The sequence below is a fragment of the Cuculus canorus genome, chromosome 9 (assembly GCF_017976375.1).
Source record: "Cuculus canorus isolate bCucCan1 chromosome 9, bCucCan1.pri, whole genome shotgun sequence".
Lineage (NCBI taxonomy): Eukaryota > Metazoa > Chordata > Aves > Cuculiformes > Cuculidae > Cuculus > Cuculus canorus.
The window spans coordinates 23,423,992-23,451,607 of record NC_071409.1 but is presented as its reverse complement, the minus strand read 5'-3'; the positions used below and the strand labels follow the sequence as shown (position 1 = coordinate 23,451,607).

At 38.4% G+C, this 27,616-nt stretch overlaps 2 protein-coding genes across 6 annotated transcripts in view; one reads left to right on the top strand and one right to left on the bottom strand.

The window, feature by feature from the left end:
* Positions 1-13,545, bottom strand: part of IFT80 (intraflagellar transport 80) — a 51,353-nt gene extending 37,808 nt beyond the window's left edge. For 2 of the 3 annotated variants that reach the window (XM_054074621.1, XM_054074623.1), the window contains exons 1-4: positions 13,125-13,244; positions 9,903-9,980; positions 8,900-9,125; positions 646-756 (exon numbers count right to left, since the gene is read on the bottom strand). In XM_054074621.1, the coding sequence (XP_053930596.1) occupies positions 646-756; positions 8,900-9,125; positions 9,903-9,935 (370 nt within the window). In that variant the 5' untranslated portion in view covers positions 9,936-9,980; positions 13,125-13,244. Of the gene's footprint in view, positions 1-645; positions 757-8,899; positions 9,126-9,902; positions 9,981-13,124; positions 13,245-13,437 lie in introns of those variants that run through there. The other variant, XM_054074622.1, reaches the window with a different exon arrangement.
* Positions 13,546-13,664: 119 nt separating this feature from the next.
* The window catches only part of SMC4 (structural maintenance of chromosomes 4), a 44,118-nt gene continuing 30,166 nt past the window's right edge, over positions 13,665-27,616 (top strand). The window contains exons 1-5 of one of the 3 annotated variants that reach the window (XM_054074620.1): positions 13,665-13,811; positions 17,187-17,382; positions 18,516-18,691; positions 19,292-19,483; positions 21,257-21,433. In XM_054074620.1, coding sequence (XP_053930595.1) covers positions 17,253-17,382; positions 18,516-18,691; positions 19,292-19,483; positions 21,257-21,433 — 675 coding nt within the window. In that variant the 5' untranslated portion in view covers positions 13,665-13,811; positions 17,187-17,252. Of the gene's footprint in view, positions 13,812-16,345; positions 16,580-17,186; positions 17,383-18,512; positions 18,692-19,291; positions 19,484-21,256; positions 21,434-27,616 lie in introns of those variants that run through there. The other 2 variants (XM_054074618.1, XM_054074619.1) reach the window with 2 other exon arrangements.

The window sequence follows — 27,616 nt, the reverse complement described above, 5'->3', positions numbered from 1 at the left end:
ACACATAAGAGAAAAAAAGTCAAGTATTCTCCTTTATGAAATATGGAACATCTACAAAAGCATCTAAGCACTCTGATAAAAAACCTTTAACTTTCAGGTAAACATAACACCTAATAAAGAGCATAAATGTAAGCTTGTATTAATTAAAATAGACAACATCCTTCTAAAACAGAATTAATCAAATTAATCAAATATTAAACAAGGTGACAATAACCCCAGTGATAATGAAGACATAAAAAACTAACACACTATAGCTAACTTCATTTATATCGTTAATTTTTTGTTTCCATTTCCCCTATCTCACAAGAATTTCAGGCTAGACCAGTGTGTGAACACTTAATAGACTTGGTTTTATTCATTTGAATGCAATGTAACTACAATATAAATGATGAAATCCGCGATTACGTCTTCTAAACGTATGTCAAAGGTTAAATTATTTTTCCAAAACCTTTTGTTGTATTTATCCCATTGAATAAAGTACTTACATTCAACACATTGTATTGAAAGCATTTTTTCACAGATGTCATACCCTTTCTTCATGGTGTGTACACTTTTTATATTAAAAAAACCTAAAAGGTTTTATTTTGAAAGAGTTCTTCTGTTGTTTTAGGTTTCGAAACACTTCATCACTTTAAGAATGCCTACCTGTAACCAGTGCCGTTCCTTCATAATTCCACCTTCCCGCAAGTACAGCTCCACAGTGCGCTTCTACACTCTTCTCTACTCTTCCCAAATTTGAAATTAAGTGGAACTTTCCTAAACAAAAGTTCAAGATAGAAACAGTGTATCTAATTTTGTGAATCAATATTTATGACTGTAATGGCATAATCTTTGTTAAAAATACTGACACAAAAGATGATGAAACTAACAATAACAAAAAAGAACAAAACATGCAATTACGCTGTTCACAACCATAATTAGCCTAAACAAATGAGCTCTTGCAGGACTTGTAAAGTAGCTACAACATCGGTTTTGCAGGTTTTTTCTCCTTTTGGTATGCATAATCTATGTTTTCCCTATTTATTTTTCTTAAGTCCCTCTAAGGTTTGGCCGTTTCTCTGGGGACACGACTGCCTGCTGTTATTTCATTGTCTGAGAGCTAACAAACAGAGGTATATACACCACAACCCAGAAGAGCCCTTGTGTTTTCTTTGTTAAGATCTGAAAAATCACTCAACACCAAAAGGATAATGGAAAAGCTAGAACAATCTGACCATCGGCGAGTGCGTTGCTCTGAGGAAGTATTATTGCTTGCATTATGGAGCTGTTATGGAAATTCACAGGAGCCAAAAACAAAGCTACTAATGATTTCAACAGAAGCATGAGGAAGTCCTTCTTTCCAAATGAGGGATGTTGCTTAAATCCAGGAAGATCAAATTTAAACTGGACCAAAGAGCAGACAAAGGAGGACTTGGAAACATATGGCAGAACAAATGCATGGCTTAGAACAGTTCAGTGACTCAAATTAACTACTTTAAAACAAAAATTATTTTAAAATTATTTTATCTAATCTGCCAGTGAGCCACTACAAGCAATTTGCAGAGTGACCAGAACTCTCCGAGATAAATAGTACACAGATATCTTGCACTAAGTGTGTGCAAATGCACCTTCACTTCAGATAGGATAATTTTTCCATTAATAATATTCTTCTTGGGAATATGAATTACAAACCAGGCCACACCTGATGAGCTGGAACCAGAAACTGAGTACCACCTGACTATTTCAATGAAGGACTATATTATCAAGACCAACACGTACAGGCAAATGATAACAGAATTTACCATGAACTACGTAGAAGGTAAAAACACAGGACACCACCACACTAAATCCACATTCAAATAACAGTAGCCAAGATGATAAAATGTAGATCCTGCACGGTCAGGAGCTTGGAACTACTTCTATTGTGCTCTGGTTCCCATGTTTTATTTTGCACTTCAATTTAAAAATAAAACACCAATAACAAAAACCAAAGCCAGACTGAAAACAAAGAAAACATTCTGGTAAATCTGTCAGTAAATAACCATGAAACACACATCAGGGCTCCCCACAGTATTATTCAAATTAATACAATCACACTTTTGCTCCCATTTTATTTTGAAGTACCTAAACAAAAAGACAGAATCCTCCAGACAAATCTCTACCAACACAAGACTTTCAAGCAAAAGATTTTTAACACTGAAGAAAAAGAATGGTTTGTATAAATCAGTTCATTTGAACAGACCATTTTAAATATCACACACAACCATACATTTGTGCTTTTGTTTATCACTTATATTCATACCTACCAGATCTGAACAGCTAGTTAATCCCACTTTTTTCTCAATTCACAGCACTAATATCATTACTAAGACCACCTCTTGCCCATTCAGTTAATTTTTAGTTTCCTAAAATTTTCAGTACTGGTATTCTAAATGTAACGCATTAAGTTACTTTATAATTATAAAACATATTTTATATAATTAATGCACCAGTTGTTTTCCATAACATCTTTCAGGTCTGAGATTCTGAAGTGTTGTGTGTAAACTGTATTGACAGGAATTCCAAAACTAAATGCTATTTTCCCTGATAAAACAGTCAAAATGGCCTTTCCTGGTTTTAAAATAATATACTAAAAAAACGTTTATTTTCTGATCATCTGTCTTAATCGATGAGTAGCAAACTTGTTCAATCTGTAGCCAAGACCTTTTTTATTGCAGAATACTTAAGCCTATCCCGATCACAGGACTATGAACATCTTCATGCCATCACCTGCAGTATTCACCATTAAATGGCTGAGCTCTTCATAGCCATTAAGAACATATTTCATTCATTTTCCCTTGCCAAAAAGAAAAGGAGCTTTGCAAATCAAGAGCTAACACACACAGAGCTCTAACTCAAAAGCATCCACCAACTTTCAGTATCCAATCTGAAACATTCAGAACTACTTTAGGAATACAAAGAATTCTGACACTTTATATATTGAAACAATAGCTTCCACCAACGCAGGCAGAATCTGCGAGACCTCAATACTTCTGTAAGCAAAGCCCTCAACACATAAGAGAAAAAATAAATTAAAATGAAAGAACAGACAGTTGGCAAGCAACTGAATACTTCAGTTTAGATCACATTATCAGGAAAACAATGGGCCATGTCACAGAGTACAGGATAAAATCTGGTTGTACGGGGAAACACTCAACTCCTTTACCAATCTTTTGCATCCTTTCCCACTCCACAAGCTCTTACTTTCACAAGGGATTCTTCAAACAGTGAAACAGCAAATTATAGCCTAGCAGAAAAGAATACAGTTTCATATAAAAGTGGGTCTACCTTAGGCACTAAGGCAGAATTCATCTGGAAAAAATGTGATCATGCATTCAAAACCTGTATCATAATACTTAAGCAGAACGGGGCCAAGTCAAGTTTTCATGGATATCGTCTTTACTTCTGCAACTTCTTTACTATTCCAACATGTGAATTTACAACCGATGACAGTCAAACGATGTGACTCATTAGACACTGCTTTTTTCACTGCATTCACACACAGAAGTTGCTACAAAAGCAGCGTTGTGATGAATTTCTCTGCCTTCTGTTCTTCAACTTAACACTGAGGTAGTAGAGGCTTCAAATTAGAACTTACTGCCTTATACATAATTAAGAAAGGGAAAACTTTAGCTCTATGCTTGGGGTACATAGAAGTGATTCAACAATCTTAGATTTGTAAAATACTGTTCCTTTATTTTTATTATGTACTGAAGCCAGATGCTGTCTTTAATCTTAAAGTGACTCTCCAGTTTTGGAAGAATTTCAAATAGGAGATTAGCAGGCTATTCAAGTACAGAATATAAAACATGTATGTTTTGTTCATTACTTTTCATAGACTCTTAAATGCTGACCTAATGTAAAATTATCAATAACACAAAAAGTTGAAAAAATAGGTCTAAGCAATTACAATTTGTGCTTAATAAGCAGTTTAAAGGTGAACATATTCTTTATTTTTGTCAAAAAGCAACAAGATCAATGTAAGTAGGAAGTAAAAGAACAATATCCCACAAAAGATGCAACTCAGAAGAAAACCCAAGAGGATTAAATTTACATTTGCTCTAATTTCACAAACATCTGGAGTTCAACCAGGAATCAATGCAACTCTGTAAAGACGTTATAGTCCACTTCCATTGTATTCAGCAAATTTCCAGGAATGCTTATCAAAGAGATGAATTAGCTGTTGCATGAAAATTGCAGGCTTGACACGTAAGGCATGCTATATAAGTAATAGATAACAGAATATTAAATGTAAAGTTTTTAGAAAACAGCAATTAAGCAACCAAACTTGTTCACACTTTTACCATGCAGTAATTCACTTGCATATGCAAAAAAAATATCTTTACAAGATAGATTCTCTCTACTGAAAGTGTTAAGTTGCACTACGAGATAAAAACTTGGACATTTGCAACTTTAAGTTTTTATCTCAATTTATTCTTTCACAAATTAGGTTAGCATTGTTTTGTATTTTGACTTCACTAAAAAGAAAAAAACAGCAAAATTCAAAACTGAGTTTTGACAAATCTACCTCATGAAGAGTGCTCCAGAAATCGAATGTTCAGGTTGAATTTACCAATCAATGCTAAGAGCTTACCCCTTAGTTCTAATAACAGTTAATTAAATAAAAATCCCTAAAAGAAAGAAGATAGACAACTAACAGCAGCAAAACAAAACCTGAAGATACCATGTTTTGTGACTTGTGAGCAATTACAGCAAAAATAACTCCATAAGTAACAGCAAACTAAATCAGCTTTTGTTCCTGGACTCTGCACTGCCTGAGAAGGGACCTCAGCTCAAAGTTTCTCTTCATCGAGGGCCAGCAGAACAACTCCTCCCAGTGCAAAACGCCTGCAGCCCATGCTACAGCTGCCCCCTCAGTGGGCATTTTCCCACCACACAGCTGCCTCTCACTATAAAACTCACCAAGGAGCACCAAACTTTCTGATTACCGGCCAGTGATCCCCCTACAACAGTGACTGGGGAAGTCGCAGCACTTTCTTACGGAACAGAACTCCAAGGAAATAGAGTTCCTAGGTTGATTTCTTCATCCACTTTTGTTTACGCTTAGCACTCTCTAAACTTATAAACAAACTGAGATTTACTCTGTTCACTTAAATGGAAATTACATCCAATCTTCCACAATATGGCATTAGCTTCCTTCTGCTGAGAATCTACTGCTCCGTAACAACCATAAAGCATTTACTTTTAACAGAAATTCATCCAGCAAAACTCAGTCCTACTTTGCACTGCTCTGTGCTAGGAAAACAGTAGCATTCAAATTAATGGCAGGCATAGCAATAAAGGTCCCTGATGTCCAGAAGGAATGCAAAGGCTGAATACAAACTTGACTCACTAAACAATACAAAATTATTGAACAATTGATCACTGGACTGGCCTGAAGAACTACAGGATGTGTCATCTCAGGAAACAAGGGAAGTTAGTAAATCGCAGACTTTGATCAGACAAGACATATCCCAGCTACACCACCTTTCAGATAAGCCTTAGGGATGTTTGAAGGGCCTACACATCCGTAAAAAGAAAACAAACAAAACCCTCACTGCACTGCAGCTGGCAAAGACAGCCACAACAATCCATGCAAGCAAGAAACAGCTGCATTAAAAGAAAGTGAAAGCTAATCCAGCTGATCTTCAAAAGCTGGACAATGATAGAACTGAGAGTCTATCAATTGCATACAAATTCTAACAGAGATATAACTACGTGATCATTTCCAGGTTTCACAGAATTTTTTTCTCATGCGGTAATGTTTAATTTTTCTTACAGACATTAAGGGGAGAGCACGTTTCCTGACCTTCTTCTCATGATGTCTTGCAGTTGAAATCTTTATAAAGTACTTAACTTTAGCTAGAATCCTGAGACGATACCTTCAGGTTAGGCAAAAGAACTTTGGTAAAAGTTATAAGCAAATGAACACAAAAATCTTATTGAGGAAAATGCAGACTGACATTAAAGGATTGGTTTAGAATTTTTTGATCACACACAGCTACAATCTTGAGAAAAATAATCTGCTAAATTACAGAGACCTCTCACTTTAAATTTCTTCTATTGACTTGCAGCAGTTACAGTAATAAAACTTCCAGCAGTTAACTGATAGTCTTGCAAAGGTCCTAACGCATCCTGCAGAAGATTCGGTGGCCTGCCTATATGTGGTGTCATTCATGAATCTTTATTCCTATATTCCTTTATTTGTTATAGTTTGACTTAATCCACTTACAGGAGAAGGGCAAGCATTCACATCTACTAGACATTACACTTAAGAACTGATATCGTACCTAAATTTGCATCAGGTTCATATAAAGTGTTTCCAAACGCACAGTTCATGCTACACAGAGTTTTTAACACTTTCAAAAAAAACTCAAGACTTCCGACCCCTCTAAACACACATAAGAATATGATCTTGTTTTTCTCACATACCTTAGTGATATAAAAATAAGAGAAAAATGAGAGAGAAAAACTGCATAGCAGAGATTTAAAAGTCACCTTTTTCACAAAGGTAGTAGTGGCCCTTATGTATTTCTTCAATCAACTGTCAAAGCATTATCCAGGCAGAACATGGAAATATTACCATTCTATTTTAATAATACTGGAAAACTGAATAAATTAAGAGAAGATCTGACTTACTACAGTTACTCTTTTGCTTACTATTTACACATGCAATTTAGAGCTTTACAGAAACAGAACATTAGAAATACAAATGTAATACTTATGGATACAAATGGATCCTCCTTTCAGCTTTCATGAAAGCTTCCATTTCCACATGAAGAGCTCTACAAGCTCTTCATTTGACCCAGCTGCCTATGTTTCAGAGTAAAATTCAGCACCAAGTACTGCAAAAATTATGACTTTACTTGGTTGAAATTTTCATGTTCCCTCCCCACGTATACTTAAGGAAACAATGGGGAATCAACCTTCAAGCACTGACCTAAAGGCGTCCTGCTTTTGTTCTGTAAGTTCAGTGTATTTATTCCTTGGGAAGTAGTAAATACTTTCAAGAAATCTTGGCCACCACTATCTGTGAACTGAACTCTCAGCCTTCCTAATTTTGAAGTGCAGCTATTGCCAAAAGTCAGAGAAATCACCAAAATTTCACGCAAGAAATTAATTTCCTCTACCTTTTCCAAATACATACTATTTCTCTCTGCCTATACAGAAAGCCATGCTGGATGCATCGGCTCCAGACTGCTAATGCCCAGTAACAAACCTTCTGTTCCCAATCCAGTTCGCTGTCTCACTAGCCAAAAGCCTACAATAAGTTCCCCCCACCAAAGAAAACATCCTAGATCCACAAATTCAAAGTTCTGGTCAAAACACAGGCAGAAGTTAGCTGGAAATTATCCATCAGTCCCATTAAAAACTATCAATAGGTCCCTGTGAAAGCTATCAACAGGGTCATGGGCAGATGGCCATTATTATCCTGATGGAAACTCTCTACAACAATTGAACATGATCTGTTCTGCCTGAAAAAGCTGGCAGCAATTTAGAGCAGCATATTGCTTACAGTTTAGTGTTGAGAAATTCCCATCACTTCCATTTGTGTAGAAATACAGCTTTACCACCAAGATCTTTGACCGTTGACAAGAGAATACAAGCTAAGTTTAGTATGTTGATGCAATCTGCTTCTTTGTGGCGCATAATTACTACTACCAGCAGGATAATTTAATTGACTTATTCTGGAGCCTTCAACAGCATTATCAACACAAAGGTATAAACAACTTTCTTAAAAGACCAACCCCTTTTAAAGGTATGTTTAGGAAGAAACACTCATCTAAACTACAGGGTTTCCACATAGTAGTTTTTCTGTAACAGAAATAAAAGGGGAGAACGTTAAGAAAATTTCTTTTTAGTATTAGTTTTCATATTTTGTTCAAAGAAAGAATTAGATCAAGACAGCCCAAATATTTTTCCTTAAAAAGGGATGAATGAAGAAAAAGAAGGGGAAATAATGCACAGAAAATTCCTAATGGCATGGAACATAAACCCCATTACCATAATGAGAAGAAAGCAGACAAAGTCTGACCTGAACTGTATGGACTGCTTCATAATAAATGTAAAATAACAATGGAGCTAGTTACCTAAAATTTCTCCACTGAACTGGGAATACGAATACATCTGCAGGAAACAAAACTTGACTGTGTGCAAGTCAGGCAAAATCAATTCCTAGTCTCTTTGGAAATGAAGGTAAAACAAAATCAAACCTCCTTGCTCCATGCTCCCTTCCACAAAATGGAATCTATACATTGGAATACAGCAGCTACTGTATTGGATCATACAGTTTAGTATTAGTACCCTAGTATATTCAGCAAACGGCAGCAACCTGGATACACACACGTACATACACCTCTGCCAGTAGAGTGGACACGTGTACGAGTCTCACACCTCCAACAACAGCCAGAACTAGATGCTTCAGAGGGATATTCGAGACACCATAGAAGCCAGAGACAAGAAATGCTCTCGCAACATGTCCAAGAAATGAACTACATTGACACGAAACATTACGGTTATGCAATTTCAGTAGCTTGAGCATCTTTAATTTTCATAACTATAGCTATATAGTATCTGTGTAGGCGTGCAGTGCAGACATATTTAAAGATACTGGTTTATGAAACTGAAAGAAGATGATGGAAATCGAGCTTACATTAAAAAAGAAAACATACATCTGCTGTTAGAAAATGTTGCATCAGAGGAAATTATAATAGAGTGTACTATATTTAAAACAACTGTTAATTTCACACCAGTGTAACTGGTGTTCAGGTATTTGAAACTGTTTGATTGCAGACTATTTAACTGTAAGTAATTTCTCATGTACTTGAGTGATGTAAGCTCAAAGTGGTATAAAATAACAAATATTTTAAAATTTACTTACCATCAGAACTTGTTAGAACAAAGCTCTCAGCCTGGGACTGCTTCTTCCCACCTATACCTCTGGGAAACCAGTGAAGATCTATGGGATAAATATCATCTGGAAGTTTCACTACTTGAGTAGTCTCACTTGTTAAAAGGTTCCATTTCATTACTTGGTGATCATCACTGCAGGAATATAGCTTGTCTGCTGTAGTCCATCCCACACAGCTAACTAATTCTTTATGTTTATTTAAATTAAGGAACACTGAAATTTTAATTACTAAAATTAAGCTTACAAAATATCTCATCTAGGCTATACAGAACTGAAGGAACTGTACAGGAAGATTATTTTGATACAATTAAATGGAAGGTTTTATATAAAGGAAAAAGATTCTTCATTCTTTCTTTGCTCTTTTGTTTCAAGAAAAGAGCTGGTAGTAATTTAGCAAAAAAATAAAGCAAGCCATCTTGTAAAAATATTATTATGATGCATACTTATTTAAACATAGCTGAAATGTTGGGTTACACCTCTCGAAGGGTCTTAGTGGACAAATGCAAATGCATAACATCCATCTATCATTCAGAAGTGCCAGTTCATTAATACAACATCATACATAAGTTGTTGATGTGTCTAATTTATTAGTAGGAAAATTACAGTTTTGTTAAATCCATTACGTGTGTGTCTTATCACAAGCAAGTAGATATACTACTCCCCCGGTTTACTATCTGTGGAAGCTTTTAACTTATCACTACAAGTAAGAAGGGAGAGAAAAACTCAGAACTGTCTAGAAAAACATTGATAGCTTCTGAAGCGAAGGTACTGCTCTAAGATTGTTCAACATCTCTTAAAATGTTGCCCTTAAACGCTGCATGCAATAGCAAGGTGAAGGAAAAAAAAAAAAAGCCATTTCCAATTTACAAACATTTTACTGTGACAGCTGTGATAAAGAAATCCTTTCTGCAAAAGAGTCTATTCAGAATTCCCATGCTATTCTACAGTTTGTTCCAAGACAAAGGATATGTTTTGGTTCCTTTAAAAGTGAAGTCTTCAGTCTCATTTCAGTTGTTCATATGAAGCATTGAAAAAAAATATGCAGGTGTAACTGTAATAAAGCAAAACACACACACATAAGTAACCAAAATTAAAAAGGGAGACAGTAACACAAAAAAAAAGTTCTGAAATAAGTAACATGACATTACATGAGGACTGTGGCAAAATAAGCACAAAACCAGGTGGGAGCTTTAAGGGAATTCTGCTTGTACAGTACCCAACCATATATTGATCTGATGGTGGAGCATAAACACTAGGAACATTTAGCTGAAAAATTATTGTTCTCTTGTGCTGACAAACAGCCATGAAGGTACCGAGAGAAAACCTGGAATCACAAACTTTACAAGGAACTTGATGCTCAGTGAGAGCACTGTGGGAAAATTTAGAGGAAAAAGCCACACTAAGAAATTATTCTTGCCCTGACAAAATGATAAAACACCTTAGTGTTTCACTTATCCTTGTTTGTAATGTCCATGATATTTCACTGCAACACAGTAACTCCATAATCAGTTCACTGGGGTCCCACCCACTCATCTCCTCTCTTGTAGCAGCAAAAGCCTTTGCATGTCTCTGCCTGGACAGCATAAAGGCACTGATCCAGGTTAAAGATTTTTTGTCTTCTAGGACAAAGGCAGTTACAGTAAGAGGGAGAGAGCAGAAGGTGTGCTCCAAGGAGAGCACAATGATGCACAGTGTGGCCTTCTAATCTTCTGGAATTATTTTCTCCATAAAAACTACTGTGTTTCAAACAGTTACCACGCAGAATTTAAGAAGCATTAAAAGGATAATAGTCCTAGAACATAATTTTCTGCTGCCAAAAAATAAAATAAGTTATTTTCAACCCTAGTTTACATTAATTGATAAACACATGATAGTTATTATTAAATAACAATCTCTCTCATGCTTGAATGTCTAATTTCCTTCTCTACTCTTACCCAAAAACAGCATAGGGAATCTCATCAAGGCATTTAAAAGGGGCTTAAGTTTGTATTAAACTTTCAAAGTAGCCTTTCAATTAAATCTGTGCCTCTTTTATGGTAGCAATGTCCTTGCTGAGCACATGGATATGCTCGTCCAGCATATGCCGCAATATTTTCTGCTGATGACCTGCAGGGCTAGTCTCTGTGCCACAAACTCTAACACTAATCCCAAACATAAACTGTAAGGTTTGTATACAGCCAAAAAATACCATTTACTGGAGTAAAACAGTATTAAAGATTTACTCTCCACTCTAACGTAAGCATCTCTCCTGCTTAAAAGAACACTTCACATTTACTTGGATGCACAGCTCACATTTGCTTCTATTTTCTGCACACACCACATCTTGGTAAACCCACCTTTTCAGGTGCTGCTTGTTAGTTTTCAATTGTTTATCTATCAGAGTTCCAGCAGCCATGTCACTATTGTCAGCTTCCAGCTTGCAACCCCTCCCTGCTCCCACTGCACCAGCATCCAAAATTCTTGCAAATTCTATTATTTTACTTGAAAGACAAGGCCAGAACTTTATTATAATTGTTGAAAATAGCCTAAACGCTAGTTACATGTGCCTAACCAGCAAACTGCACACCTTTACATCGCACAAGTTCCTCTTATCTTGGCATTAACTATGCACCATCACCCACCCCAGCACTGCGCTCCACATCTCAAGTCTGCAAGGAACGCAACGGCAGGCTGGTTGAAAGCCTTTACAAGGAGTTTTGAAAACAGATGGGGCAAGAATGAGGAGTTCTCCTGGCACGGGGAGTTTGGATGAGCTTCCCCCAGCCTCGGGCTCCCACGCTCCTCGCCCCACTCTGCCCTTTCCCTCTCGGGAGCTGCGATGAGGATCAGAGACGGCGGCGGGGGATTGAGCAAGAGCTGGGGGAGGGAAAGGCAGAGGGCAAGAGGGAGGGAACGGGGGAGGGTGGCGGTGTCCCCGCCGAGAGGGACCTGCGGCTCTTGACTCCCACTCTGCGTCTCTCCCCAACCCGAGGGGCAGCCACGACCACCGCACACACAGCAGAGCCCGTTCTCCGGCCGCGCCAGCTCCCGAAAATGCCGACAGATAAAACTCTTAAGACTCGTTTTAGAAAGCAAGCACCCTTTATGAGACCTGAGCAACACGAGGGAGTGATCTGCATCAGTCGTGTGCGGCGAGACAAGAGCTGGGGACAGAACGTATTTCCCACTTACATGCATATCATCATAGAATCACCAGGTTAGAAAAGACCTTGGCTCATCGAGTCCAACCATTCCCATCTGCCACTAAACCATGTCCCTGAGCACCTCATCTACCCGTCTTTTAAAATACCTCCAGAGATGGTGACTCAACCCCCTCCCTGAGCAGCTGTTCCAGTGCCTGATAACCCTTTTTGTGAAAAATTCTTTCCTGATATCCATTCTGACCCTCCCCTGGTGCAGCTTGAGGCCATTCCCCCTTGTCCTGTCCCCTGTCACTGGGGAGAAGAGCCCAGCACCCTCCTCTCTACAACCTCCTTCCAGGCAGTTGTAGAGAGCAGTGAGGTCTCCCCTCAGCCTCCTCTTCTCGAGGCTGAACACCCCCGGGGCCTTCAGCCGCTCCTCCTTAGACTTATTCTCCAGCCCCTTCACCAGCTTCATTGCTTTTCTCTGGACGCGCTCCAGAGCCTCAACATCCTTCTTGTAGCGAGGGGCACCTGTATAAAACTTCCCAGAAATCTTACGCATATTCTATTACTTTCCTAGTCTAATTTTAATGCTATTATGAACTTCACAACAGTCAAATCTCCTGCTAATTCAGAGCTTTGGAGCCAGCTCTGTCTGACCTTGCATTTGAGATGGGGAAAGCCTGCAAAGAGAGGTGGTTATGGAAAAAAAGACACCTGCTCAGCACAGATCACACTGAACACAAGACGTTATCATGCGCAGGGACATGGTTTAGTAGCAAATAGGAATAGTTGGACTCGATGATCCAAGTTGGATCTTTTCCAGCCTAGTGATTCTATGATCTCCAAAGAACAAACAGCCGTTAGAAAAAAAACAGTATAAAAGAAAACACGCTCTCAGAGGAACATAGCATCAAACTGCCAAAAAACCATAATTACTTATTATAATAGTAATAGATAAAAGATAAAACTTTAGTCTAATTTAAATCAATATATTGTACTTTTTGCACTAGTAACGACTTCTCACATCAAGTCCCATCATCATCATCATCACTATCGCCCCCCGCCTTTACCTGCGCTGGGGAAAGCGCCCCGTTCCCGGGCTAATCCCCGTTCCTGAGGTGATCCCGGTTCCCTCTCCCCGTGTTGCCCCGGGAGCGGCGGCCCCGTCTCTATGGCGACTTCGCGCGAGAATCCTCCTCCTCCTTCTTCCTCCTCCTCCTCGCCCCACCGCCACCTCACGGTCCCTCCCATGCCAGGTGACACCGCCCATTAATGAATTAACAACCCACACCACCTTCAAACCCTATAAACCCAGCGATTTTTATTCAATTGTATGTCACATTCCCGCTTTCTTCCCCCCCCCCCCAAGCGCCGCCCACTGACCTACTTCGAAAATGAACAAACCCCTTCCACGCGCGGCCGCCGCGAGCCTCTCCCTTCTTTATTTCCCCTCATAAAAAAACCAACAAAATATCGTGCTTTTTTCGCTTTGGGAAAGGTTTTATTCCCGGGTTTCCTCCCGCCTAAGGCCCCTGCAACGGAAAACAAGATGGCGTCGCGCGGGGCTTTTTGCGCCGCTTTCAAACCGGCGCGAGCACCGCCCCCCGCCCTTCCCAGCGTGCACCGCGCCTTTTTCTAACGAATTTCGGTTCGAGTTCGCCGTTTGGGCGCCATTTTCGAGTGTGGAAGCGGCCGAGCTGCCGCGCCACACAGAGCCGCTGCCTTCTCCGGCGCTGGATGCCGTTCCAGGGTGCAAGGTAGTGGCTCGGCGGGATGGGGAACGGCGTAGGGGAGGCGGTGGCAGCGGCTTCAGCCGGGGCACGGGCGGTTGGGATGGCCTCGGGGCGCGGCGCTGGGGCTGAGTGGGAGGGCGGCGGGCTCTGCCCCGCGCCGCTTTCCTCATCTTCTCCCCTCACTCCCGAGGGGCTCTGCCTGCCGTTTCTTTTCTTTCTCCCCGAGGGGCTGTTCCTCCCCCTTGTTCCCTCATCTCTGAGGGGCTTTTCGTCTTCTTTTTCTCTCTTCCCCCCCGAGGGGCTTTTCCTCCTTCTTTTTCCCTTTTGGCCTCGAGGGGCTTTTCTTCCCCTTTTCCTCTCGCCCCTGCGGGGCTTTTCTTCCCCTTTTCCTCTCGCCCCTGCGGGGCTTTTCTTCCCCTTTTCCTCTCGCCCCTGCGGGGCTTTTCTTCCCCTTTTCCTCTCGCCCCTGAGAGGCTTTTCTTCCCCCTTTTTCTATTTCGCCCCCAAAGGGCCTTTCTTTCCTCTTTTCCCTCACCCCTGAAAGATTTTTCCTCCCCTTTTTCCTTTCTCTCTCTGAAGAACTTTTTCATCCCTTTTTCCCCTTTGGTCCTGAGGGGCTTTTCTTCCCTTTTTTTTTCCCCTCAGCCCCAAGGGACTTTTCCTCCCCTTTTTTCCCCTCAGCCCCAAGGGACTTTTCCTCCCCTTTTTTCCCCTCAGCCCCAAGGGACTTTTCCTCTCTTTTTTCCCCCCTCGCTCCCGGGGGACTTTTCCTCCCTTTTTTCCCCCCTCGCCCCCGGGGGACTTTTCCTCCCTTTTTTCCCCCCTCGCCCCCGGGGGACTTTTCCTCCCTTTTTCCCCCTCTCCCCCGAGGGACTTTTCATCCCTTTTTCCCCTTTTGCTCCTGAGGGAGCTTTTCCTTCCCCTCGTTCCTTCACGCCTCCAAAGGACTTTTTCTTCCCCTTTTTTCCTTTCATCCCGAAGGGGCTTTTTCTTCTTTTCCATCACCGATGAGAGACTTTTCCTCCCCCGTTTCCCTCATCTCCAAGAGACTTTTCCTCTTTTTCCCCCTCGCCCCCGGGTAGCTTTTCCTCCCTCTTTTCCCTCCTCGCCCCCGGGGGACTTTTCCTCCTCTCTTCCTCTTGCCCCCGAGGGGCTTTTCGTCTTTTTCCTCTTTTGCCCCCGAGGGAGCTTTTCCTTCCCTTTATTCGCTCTCGCTCTCGAAGGAGCTTTTCCTCCTCTTTTTTCCGCGAGAGGCTTTTCCTTCCCCTTTTCTCATCTCCCCCTCGAGGAACTTTTCCTTCCTCTTTTTCCCCTCTCACCCCCGAGGGGTTTTTCCTCCCATTTTTCCCTCCCCCTTTTCCTTCATCCCCAAGAGACTTTTCCTCTCCCTTGTTCCCTCATCTATGAGAGGCTTTTCCTTCCCCTTTTCTCATCTACCCCCGAGGAACTTTTCCTCTCTCTTTTTCCTCTCTCGCCCCCGAGGGAGTTTTCCTGCTCGTCTTTCCCCTCTCACCCCCGAGGGAGCTTTTCCTCCTCGTTTTTGCCCTTCGCCTCCGATGGGCTTTTCCTCCCTTTTCCCCCTTTCCCCTGAGGGTCTCTCCTGGCCCGGGCCCTTCCCCAGGGGTCTTGCCCGGTCTGTCCGTCCCGGCTAGTGCAGGCAAAGGTGTTTGACGAGAGGGGATGAGAGAGGCTTCTCTTCATCCTGCGGGGAAAAGCCGAAGTTAGGTTTCCCGCTGTGCCTTCTTGGGCCTCTGGGGACCGTGTGCCCCAGACACAGCTGAGACGGGAAGGTGCAGAAATACGTTTCGGTAGCACAAGGGCCTGATTTTAATCTGCTTACAAAGCCGGGACCCTCCCTGTTAGCTCTGCCTGCACCTTTCATGCTTGAAGTATGAGAGTGAAATCCTGAGCAAGTCCATAAAGACTTGGAAAGACCGTGACAAGGGTGCACTTGGACTCTGTAGGTTAACGGATGGATTAAAGAAAGGCCAACAATTTTTCACTGGCATAGGTTATTGCTATCAGATGTAACCGGCTGTTAACGAGGAAGCCCTTCTGTCAGTCTCTTGACTCTTGTTTTCCACCTTCCCCATAACAAAACCGGCCTTTGTCAGGATATGTCGAGGGATGCTTTTAACACCTTGGAGCTGCCTCTGGGGAGTGGCTGGGCACGAAGTCGTTAAATTTGCTAGAGAGTATGTGGCAGCTGGATTCTCGCGATTTAGAAGCTGAGGTCAAGTAGTTGGGATTGTTCGTTCTAATGAAGTGTCCGGGGGAAGGGTTGGTAAGGTAAATAGGTCTATATTGCCCGATTCGGTTGGAGTGGAGCAGTTTTTAGGGGAAAAAAAAAAAAGATATCTTGTACTTTGAGAGGCTGTAATTGTCTGAGACAGCCATTGTGGAACACTTCGGATCAGGGGCATAGACTCGAATTGCCTTAAAATGAGTTCTTTCTCTCATTTTCCCCCTCCCCCATTGTCCCAAATGAAGGACTCTCATGAGAGTGTGGGCTGGGGGTAGGTCTGAAAACGTCAAATGATTGGCACCAATTGTAAGATGACTTTCGAACCACGTCAGTTTTTTATCTTGTGAGAAGTAAACTTTCTCATGTCTGTTTTTCTGCGAGCTAACTTCACCACTTTCTGCAATTTAGACTCCTTGGAGAGGGTTTCGCTCCTGCAATCGTATTTCTTGTCGGTTACTTTCTATTTATACTCTTTGGGAGCTGTGCTTAAGTGCCAGCTGATGTTTCGTTCTTGATCAGTTAACTTTAACATCACAACTAGATAAAGGTATTTTGTTTTGCTTTCTATGTTAAATGTTAAATGCTGGCAGTAGTGGTTGTGTTGTATTTTGTGAAATGAGTGTTGATTTAAACCGTTTAAGAGTCAAGTCTTTGCTATAATTACATAGGTCTTTTTGTTTATCTGTCTATATAAAATACATAGTCAGCATGGACTGTTGAAAGTAAAATACGTGCCAGGTCTTAAACGTATGTGTAAAGAGTGCTTCTAGAAGAGTATAGACATATGACTACTCAGTTTGTTATTGTGAATGTGTCTTTAACTCTTTTGCCCCCAGCATCATGGTTGCTTTCTCTGAGCATAGTAATAGCATTGAACATGGCTGTAGGAGTTTTCAGAAGGTAGATTCGTGAAGTTTCTGGAGATTAGGGTAGGTTTGTTTACGGGGGGTGGCGGGGGTGGGGTGTGATGAATTGTAAAATATGTTGTTATGAAGCTAAGATTTATATTTTGTTTCAGATTTGGATTTTTGTCTTCAAAATAGCTCTAGTCTTTAGTTTCTGTATTAGTTGAACATCTGGGCAAACATGTAGGTATATTCCTTAGGGGACTGTAGTTCAATGCTTAGATCATGGGGTTTTCTTGTTTATGTTAGCAAAGGAGATAGAGCCCTTCAGTAGTTTGATTGCTTGGAATAGAAGGGAAACGGCCAACAGAGCTCATGCCAAGTAAGAGCACCAAAGCCTCTACAGCAGACCATCAGAAAGGCAGAGAGCCCTTAGAGGAGCCCACCAGTGACATGGAAGTGGAAAACGAAGGCAACAGGCAGCTTGGTGAAGTATCTCCAGAAGGTAGGTCTGCATATTGTTGCTCTGGTGTATAAACTTGATGATAGTGCCAGGTTAGCAGCGAGGTTTGGCTGAATTTACCAACTGTTCCAGATAGGATTTGCTCTTTTCTTTTCTAGACAGGAATTTTGAAAGCCTTCACTCCTGTCAAGTTTAAACTGCTTTTAAAATGGTAAAGAGGGGTTGCAAAGAGTTAAAGTGTTTGGACCAGTGATTTAGTACAAGTGCAAAAGCAATTTGTAGACTTTCTCCTAATGAAGCCTTTTTTATATTCCTGATCTGTAACATTGTACTTAAGATTGTGGTACAACATCAGTATTTTCCAAATTTGTATGCACCAATTGGTATGGGATTTCTTGGAATGGAATAAATGTCAAGTTTGTTTACTTAACTCTTAAAATGATTTAACTTTCTTTTTCATGAAGCAGTGTTTTTACTTGAGTTTCTTGAGTTGAGTTTTCGCTGAAAATGTCTGGAAAAACAAAAGTGTGTGTCTTTTTAGGTAGCCAGACATGCAGTTATTAAAGCAAGGTATTTGACAAATGGATTAATATCTTGAAATTGGTGGCAAAAGCTACTGTCTATTTGAAGAAAAAGTTATTGGTGACTGTTGAAAAGTTGCTGTGCTCACAACTAGCTGATATCCAGGGGGGCAGTTTGTTTTCGTAACAAACTTCCTGTCTTTGCAGAGTAGTTGTGCTGTCATTACAGCTTTCAGAGCATTGTGCAGCGATCCCCAAATCTTGCAGAGTGTCTTGTGAGCACGCTTGAAATGTGGCTTTGCACTTATTAATTAGAAAGACTTTGCCTGTTTCAGATTTGTAGGCTTATTGTGACGGTTGTAGCTATTGTAATTGCAGAGTGCCTATTAAAGTGTGTTAGAATAAGAATTACATAATGAAAGAACAAATCCACTAGTGAATCGATTGGACATCTTAAGTATCTCTCTTAAAGACTCAGTTTATGGAAAGAAGAGTTTTAATTCCGCCTAGCCAATTTTAATAATTACAGTCAAATATATAGGTTTGGATCATATAGAAATGGTTCGCTTGTCCAGTGGGACTTTTGAAGAGGTGCCTGGTCATTGAGAGCTTATAGTCTTTTTCTTTGTGTTTATTTTTGGTGGTTTTTAGCAGTCTCAAATGAGGTGCTTGATAATCGAAGTTTAGAAGAGATTTTGGGCAGCATCTCTCCTCCCCCACCTCCGGCAATGACCAATGAAGCTGGTGCTCCTCGTCTCATGATAACTCATATTGTAAACCAGAACTTCAAATCCTATGCAGGGGAGCAAACTTTGGGACCTTTTCATAAGGTATCTTTCTTTTACCTTAAGCATTTTTTAAATGAAGGTAAGGCTTCACTGTATGTTAGTATTCCTTCCTGTATTTTCGTGTAAGCTTACTTCAAAATAACTCTAAAATATTTAAGTTTTAGAGTTACTTACATAGTGATATTCAAAATTTGCATTGTTGGACAGTAGAAAAAACTGTTAAGTGCAGCTTTCTGATACCGTACAATTTTAATTTATCAGCAAACCTTAAAAAAACACTCTTTTCTCTTAATTTCGTTTACTGGAGAACTGTTAAGGGTGTGTTTGAAGAATGAGAGTATTTTTTAGTGCCCACAAGAGACTTACGTGGCTAATCATGAAACTTTCCTTGTGAACATGCTTGCTGAATGCAGTATCGCTTTGAGTTAACAAGTTAAAATTTAGAAAGCTGAGTTGGTGTGTTATTTTTTTAAATAAGTTTTACTGCTCTACCTTTGGCAGTAGAAACTAAGCTATCAAATAGTTTGAAGTTTCAGGCACTTGAAATAATTGTTTTAAACTGTTCACAAATGAAATGGCTGATGTACACTGGCCAGGATGTGTTTCCCTTTGAATATAACTTTTTTTCTTTCTATTATGCAGCGTTTTTCATGTATTATTGGGCCAAATGGCAGTGGGAAATCCAATGTCATTGATTCAATGCTTTTTGTGTTTGGGTATCGAGCACAAAAAATCAGATCCAAAAAGCTCTCTGTGCTGATCCATAATTCTGACGAACACATGAACATCCAGAGCTGTACTGTGGAAGTCCACTTCCAAAAGATCATTGACAAGGTATGTAAGTTTGTACCCAGAACAGTAGGGATTTTTTTATTTAAATATTTGAAAACTTTTATTATTTGGTTAATATAATTTGAGCTGGAGAAAACTTCATAGCATGAGTAGTTTACTTTTTGGGTGTAAAACATCAATTCAGAGTTAATTAGCTTAAAAATAAAATCTCTGAGTAGTGCAGTTCTTAAAATATTAGTAGAGGTTCTTTTTTTTGGCTTTTTTTTTTGCAAGACTAATATCTGGTACATGTCCATTTTTTAAATATTTAGAAATATTTAATAATAATTTTAAAGAGAAATCGTTTGAGTTATCATCTCTTTTACTTCAAGAAAATAACTTATTTCTGAAATTAATAGGACTCCTAAAATTTGTAAGTCTGTTTAGATATGTACTCTTAAAATTATAATATGAGCATGTATTTTAATAAATCTTTAAGGAGATTTTTTCAGACCAATTAAACTATTTTAGATTATCTAAATTTAGAAAAATATATAATGAACCTGAAACTTTCTCATTTACACTTTATATACTGTAAACATACCTGCAATTTTAAAACAGATTTTTCATCAAAAATTGGAGACCTTACATCCTACCACTAAATATTTTTTAACCCGGTATTTTGTTTGAATGATATAGAAGGTGTAGGCAAATTTAAAAAAAAATATTTTGCTTTCCCACTTCATGTACTGATAAAAACTTCTGGATTCCTTTGTTGATTTATTGCATTTACAGTGGAATTGTAAGGAATTTATTTCTATTATTTTATTTAAATAGAATTTTTGTGCACACATTCTAGCTGAAATATCAACTGTTGAGTTTTGGGGTCAGTCAGAATGGTAGGAAGTGTACACTGAACTTTTAAAGAACTGTATTAATAGAATAGCAATTTATCCAGCCTTTTGAGAAACTGTTCTAAAAGCTAGCTATTTTTTTCTTTGACTTGATATACATACACACATACCATTTGTTTGAATTAATAATAACTAGATTAAAAAATTATTAAATTTGTTCTCCTTTTATTCACTAGACCTAGTGTTAACATCTAGGAGCTAACTTTATGATCTAAAAAACTTCTGTATATACTAGATACCTATACTCTTGGGGTTAATCTGGCAAAGTGGTAGGCCAGTTTAAGTCTTTAAAAGAGGCATGCATCAATTTTAACTTTTTTAAAGTATAGTACCAGCTTTATTTTAGTTGCTTCTTTATAGGTAGGTCTAAGATATCTTTTGAAGCTGATGGTGTAATTTTTGTCACATCTTTAATGTTTTGCATTTTTATCTTCTACAGTTTCTCTTTAGAACTACTCAGCTAAAAGTAACTACTTTTCCTAGCACTGTAAAAAAGGGAGTTTAAAATGCAAACAGTAGTTAAGTCATTCAGGACTTCCTAATCTAAAATTTAAAGGGTGGAATAGCACAGCCACTTTAAATTTGAAATAGGCCTTTTCCTTTGTGATTTGAAGCTGTGGTACAGAGAATAAATTAAATATTTTCAAAACAATAGCTTGTATTAGAGGTGGGAAAGACAGAATATGAAGGCCATTCTGTTTAAACGGTTTGGGGTATTTTTTGTTCAGTTATCAAGGTTTGTTTTATTTTTTCCTCTTTTTTTGAGATATGCAGCTCTGACACAGTTCCCACTTCTTCTGGACCCCTGAGTGCAGTTGAACTAAAACCTGAACATAATAAAACTTCTATGCTTAATTATGAAATGTGAGGTAAACCTGTGATATAGTAATTGTTTTTCTGGCTTTGTTTTTCCTCAAAACAGGAAGGAGATGATTATGAAGTCATTCCTAACAGCAAATTTTGTATATCCAGAACTGCTTATAGAGATAATTCTTCTGTCTACCACATTGATGGGAAGAAAAAGACCTTCAAAGATGTTGGTATTCTTCTTCGAAGCCATGGAATTGATCTGGACCATAACAGGTTCTTAATTTTACAGGTTGGTATATGAATAAAACCGATTTTAAGTAAAGCTGTATTTCCAGTTAAGCTTACTAAAAAAAAAAAAAAAAAAAAAAAAATCCTGTGCAGGGTTTAAGTCTTATATTTGAGGCCTTAAAGTACTCTAGCAGCACATCATGGTTTTCATGCTGTAATAAAGATGCGAATCATTATTTGCTGCTTTAGAAATTTAAGGAAGAGAAACAGTTGAAGCTACTAATATAATATTTTCTATTAATGAATTTGTTCCTGACACGTGGATGAATAGAAGAGTTGTCATACTTGTTCCGCCCTAGCAGCACGTAAATATTGGTGTAGTAAAATAAACCTTAAACCCCAATATTATTGTGCTGCTTAAGCGTAGCAGAGATTCAGCAACTTGTTTATGCTTTATCTAAAAGTGCATCTATATTAACTTAAATCTGAATGATTCTACTGTTATCATATATAGACATGTTTTTACTGTGGTAAGTATGTGTATAAAAGCTAACTGTGCATAACAATTGAGTGCAAGAGAAAACACATGAAGTGTACTTTCTGTTTATACTCGTTTAACAACTGTAGAGGACTGAAAGAATGGCAGATTCATAGCTACTTCAAGTCATGTTTTTAAAAGTTAGTTTACATCTCATACTGTAAAAATAATTAAGAATTTGTCAATATAATATCTGTATTCACGTTTTTACCTCAAAATTATAAGGCTTGTTGGCATCTGTTTGCTGTTTGAAACGCAGACTGAAGAGAACTGTGCTATTTTTTTCTATTTTTTTAAATAATAGTGGAGAATTCTGCTATGTGCCAAGTGATTACTTAAAATATAAATTGAGTTAAAGTACTTGATGAAAATATTTAAATATTAACTCAATGGAGTAACTATATCTGCTATTATCTGTTATTATTTCACTGCTGTTACTAAGAGGTCCCAAATCTAGTCTGAAGGATCATGGCCTAGAAAACTAGTGAACAGTGGGAGCCTCCCAAAGTCTTGAAATTTTTCAGTAGCGTTTATTTCAGGCCTGTTTTTGTCAAAGGAGCTTCCAGTTCCCTCTCTAAAAAAAAAAAATCTAGCTAGGTTGCTGTGCTTGCTTCACTTCCTCAAGCCTTTTTGTTCAGTCCTTTTTTTACAGTTACACCCACAAAAAGAGGATATATCTGTTTTGAAGTCACCATGATAATTAGTTATTCCCTCCAACACTATTCCTGTATTTTCTGTTTTGAAGTCTCCATGATAATTAGTTATTCCCTCCAACTGTATTTTCTGTGTCAAGGTGGAGTGGAAAGTACCTCTAACAAAATGACTGTAGTAAATACACTTTTTTTTTCTATACAGTTGTTCTGAAGTACCATTTTAGCAAAATTTCCAAAAGGGAGAGGATGCAGAGTCAAAGATTAAGCCAGGTATAAATTATGATGCAGCAATATCTAAAGTTAGAGAGCACACCGTTTTACTGCTGAAAGGAGGGGAAGGGAACATTTGGGAGGAAGGAGTGCCAAACTTTTAAAATTAATTTTATTTATTTATGGCCCCCAAATGTGATTTGTTCACCCATTAATTGCTTCCCAGGAAGTTATCAATGAGGACAACAAACCTTCTCCTAAAATCTTTGAGTTTCATGCTTTCCACCTGTACAGTGTGAAATCATGGGGAGGCATAACCAATATTAAGGCATAAAGCAGTGGTTCCCACCGTTATTATTTTTTCCATCCCACTAGACTGTTTGTGGATAATGTATTATCATGAATGACAGAGGAAATGTTACTAAGGTTTTCTGACTTGATTTAGTCTTTTTGAGAGAGACAAGGTCCTTTCTCTTTGCACGTAAGGTTTTGTGCCTCTTTAAAGTAAAATCTACTGATGTGGCAATTCTAAGTTGAGTACTTTCCAGGTGGGAAGTGCAGCAATATTTTCCACACAGTGACAGCAGAACTTCAAAACCCAAATACTAAAAATTATAGTTAGAAGTAAATGAGGCCTTATCAGAAGGCTGAGGCTGTGAACTGCTATCGCAAGGATTGCCCTTTTTCTCCTAATGTTTTTCAAATTAAGTTATTTAAAATTTGAGGGATAAGTAACAGGTTTATTTAGCTTTTCTCTTCTCTTGTTATAGCTAAACTAAGTTTAACTTGATATCAATTCAGAATAATTTCTTATTTTAAGTAAGTTATATCTCTTTAATTTTGACTATGTCAGTAGGGTGTAATTAAGATATTTCCGCTGTAATATAGATTTTTAACAAAATGTTAATTAATGATTATCAAATGCTGGTTTTGGTGTGTGACAGAACGTTAAGTAGTTAGTACTAGAGACGAAGTTGTAAGAGAACATATCCTACATGTAGTACAAAACCTTTAGGTACTTGATTATATCTTGCTAGCATATTTAGCATTGCTTAGTGGAAAACACTTGCTTTTTAGGAGACTGTTTTCTTTTTTAAGCTGCTTCTCCCCACTTCACTGCCCTATTTTGCAGTCTGTTTCTGACATTGTGGATTTTGGTGCCACTTAGGATAAAATTTGAAAGCTTAGGCCAGACTGAATTTTGTGAAAGTTGGGTAAGGCATTGTACAGCAAGCTATTTCTGCTGATGCCACACTGAAAATACTAAAATGAAACTACTGGTGACTTCTGTGAGTAACACTACCAAAAAACAGAATATGTAAGACTAATTGAGTAGTTCTAGAAATATTCCAAATTCTGTGCTTAAACTAGCTAGTTGAGAAGAATCTTGTTTAAAAGTGGTTTTTGTTAAAACGGGGTATTGCCAACACTTAGTCGGATGAGTTTGTCACTTTTGTGATCCCTAAGTTCTAATGTGACATATTTCACGTTTTTAATAAATTGCTGTATGCTTTTTGTGCTCTAGGAATAGACAACTGTTCAGTACATTTTTAATGAGCTCGCCATAGCCTGAAACTGCAACAGGAAAAAAAATAAGTCTTGTAACTTAAAAAAAAAATAAAGTGGTAAAATCCTGTGGTAAAATGTAGCATCTTGCTGATATTTTTCCATCTTCCACACCCAATGCCTCAGCTTCAGTAACTTGTATATCTGTAACAAACACCAAATAAAATTACTTAGATTTTCTTGAAAGACTTCGGACATCAGTGTATTTATACAGAAAACCTGTGGAGTTCTGTGCTCTGACCAGGCTGGATAAAACTTGGAAGGTAAGTATGTTTGCTGTTGCTCAATAGTGACTCCTCTGAACAGGTTAACCTTGAGGCCAGAAAAAATGGCAGCGTCTTTATCTTGTCTGGTTTGCCTCTAATAGTTTATTGAGTAAATGGGGAGTACTTGAAGGAATGTTCGTTCTGGACATTGCTGGGTATGCATGTCTGGGGAGCAAAGCAAACTGGCTGTGGAGAGCAACCATGAATGCCTGCTGAAATGGGCTTTTGCAGTCTTTCAGGGTAAGAGGATAGCTGATCTAAACTTCTTTAAAAGGAAGTGGACTTTCTTAGGTAACTGCCATTCAGCATCTTTGCAAATGAATGTTGTAGAAATGGTTGCAAATGGCACAAAACTTGGAATTACTTTTGTAGTAAAGGGCTGTATCATGTGAGCAGACTTCTGTGGGTTGATTTCAGTTTGCTGAAAACTGAAACAGTTTCCTAGAGAAGCTAGTATCTTTGAAGCAAATTGAACCTGTTTTAAGTAAATTTTGTACTAATTACAGTAGTATTCACTTAAATGTATTTGATGGACTTGAATATTGTCTGTGATCTGAAACAAATATTAAAAAAATAGTGATTTTGTACGTGTGTATTTTTATAACTAATTGGAATGGCAGTTTGTAATGTTCTAAGTCTTATCCAATGGCAAGACTGTGTTGCCAGAAAGGAAGTCTAGTCAAGTTTTTCACCTGCTGCTTTGTGGAAATAATGCAGGAGTCGCTCCTTCAGTGTATTGGAGAGGAAATGAGGGAGAGCAGGTTTTCTTCTCACTTTGAGATAAGCCAGAAGTTCCCAATTGTTGAGGTCTGCTTTCCTAATGAAACACACCAACATTTGAGCTAAAGCACTGAGTGGAGTACAAGCCGAAAAGCTCTACTGGGATTATAAATGGAGATTTGTGCTGCCAGCATTGGTGGTGAAGAGAGGTTTGTTCTAGAAAGGTCAAGGACAGCTGAGCTGTAGTGGTAGGAAGAACTAAAGCAAGCTTGGTAATATAATTAACTAAAACCAGATCCTTTGAATAAAATATTATGTAAAAATAGAAGCCTTACACTGATTCATAGAGTACACAATTGATTTCACTGGCTGTTTAAATATTGCTCTTCGTGCTGAAGTGAGTACAGTGCAGGAGAAGATGTGGTAATCTGTCTATATCAAAATGAATCTTGTTACATTATCAGAAAACTTATGCTGGCAATTTGTATGATTTTTGTTTTGCAAATTGCAACATAACATTGTAACCAATGTTTATTGAGCTTTCTTCAGAAAAATAGGGAAATATGGAAAGTACAGAAAAGCCCTTTTGTAGGGACAGTGTGAAATTGCAAGTGATCAATTAAATAGTTTAGAACATACCACTAATCTTAAGTTAAATATAGTAGGTTGAGTTTGACAATAACTGACTTTAGATTCCAAAGTGCTCTCAATTTGCACTCAATTTGTATTCTTGTGTTAAATGCAAGAATGTCGTTAAGAAAGCTTCTAAAATTAGACAGATGTGCAAACAGCTTGACAAAGGCTACTTTTAAATTATTTCCAGAATGCAGAATAGTAGTTTTGTGCAAACAACTCAGTGTTGTACAACAGGCTAATTCTAAGATTTTTCTCATCTTTGGACAGTAGTGGCTGTGTAGATTTGTGTATGTGCATTTATTACTTATTTGAATTCCTTAATTTCCAGCCTAGCTTATAATGCTTGGAAGGCAGAGTGTAAGCAAAGTATTTCATACTTTTTCCTCTCCTATATATTTCCCATCTGGTAAAATTGAAGAGTAGAATGAGATATAATTGCAAGCATTAAGTAATAGCAGCAGTAACGTGGAATTGGAAAAAAAAAAAAATTATTGTGGCTTACAACAACAGCTATATTACAGTTGCATTTCTTGGAGAGAGGAACAACAAGGTTACAGGAATATTGGTTATTTATGTACATAGCTTCCAAGGCCCATGCATGTAGAATTAGAATTCACACTGTCCAAAACTTTACATGTAGAGGGGAGTATGGACACGCTGTCAAAATAAAGTCAAATTGAAATTACCATTATGGAAAAATGAAGATCCAAAAATTTAACAGTTATTTTTGCTATTCCTTACTGTAGTCCTGCTTAAAAAATGAGATTTATAGTTTTGGTAAAGTAGAAAAAAAGCAAATTGTGAGTGCTGTTGTACTTATCCAATATAAAAAAAAAAATGGGAGAGGTGCTGAAAACAGTGCAAGTAGTGAACAGGGAAATAGAAAGACTTGTCATGTTACTGCCTAGTGGCTTATATAAGATAAAAAAGGAGTTTGGATGCCTTCATGTTATCAAGAAACTGATTACACAAAATAGCCAGGAAAAATAATTCTGGGAGGCAACTCATGTCAGATGTAGAAATGGAGAATTATACAATTTCTGAGCTAGCACTTATCAAATGATGTGAGGTGTTGGTAATCATTGTTACTTTTCCTCTGGTTTTACTCCCAATTGACTTTTGCAGCAGTTACAATTTCTATCAAACACACACATAAAATTGGAGCTGCATCAAAAAAAGAGCCTGAACCTTATTAGTAGTAATTTAGCATTAGTGCTAGTTCTAGTGTCGATGTTCAGGAGTGGATTAGAATAGAAGACCAAGGAAGGGAAAAATAAATGTTCAATTTCCCAAAATTAGTCTTCTATTTTCTGTCTTTTAAATCTCTACAGAAAACCACATTTAAAGTAAACATTTCAAATGTTCTAATGTGGTTTCTCCTATAAGCAAATCCATTGTGCCACTGGTTTCTTTCTACTGGCTGCATAAGCCAGTGCTCTTCATTACGCTGGTGATGCTAAAGTGTGTGCTGTGTTTTCAACTCCTGTAATTGGCTGGTGAAATACTTGCAAAATCTCTTGTCCTCATTCCTCTTGCTCTGGGACAGATGTTTCACCATTTGAAAGAAATGGAGATACAACTGGCCTGTAGAAAATAAGATTAGAAATGCTAGATTTTACTATTATTTTATTAAGAAAAGTTTGCCTTATGCCAGG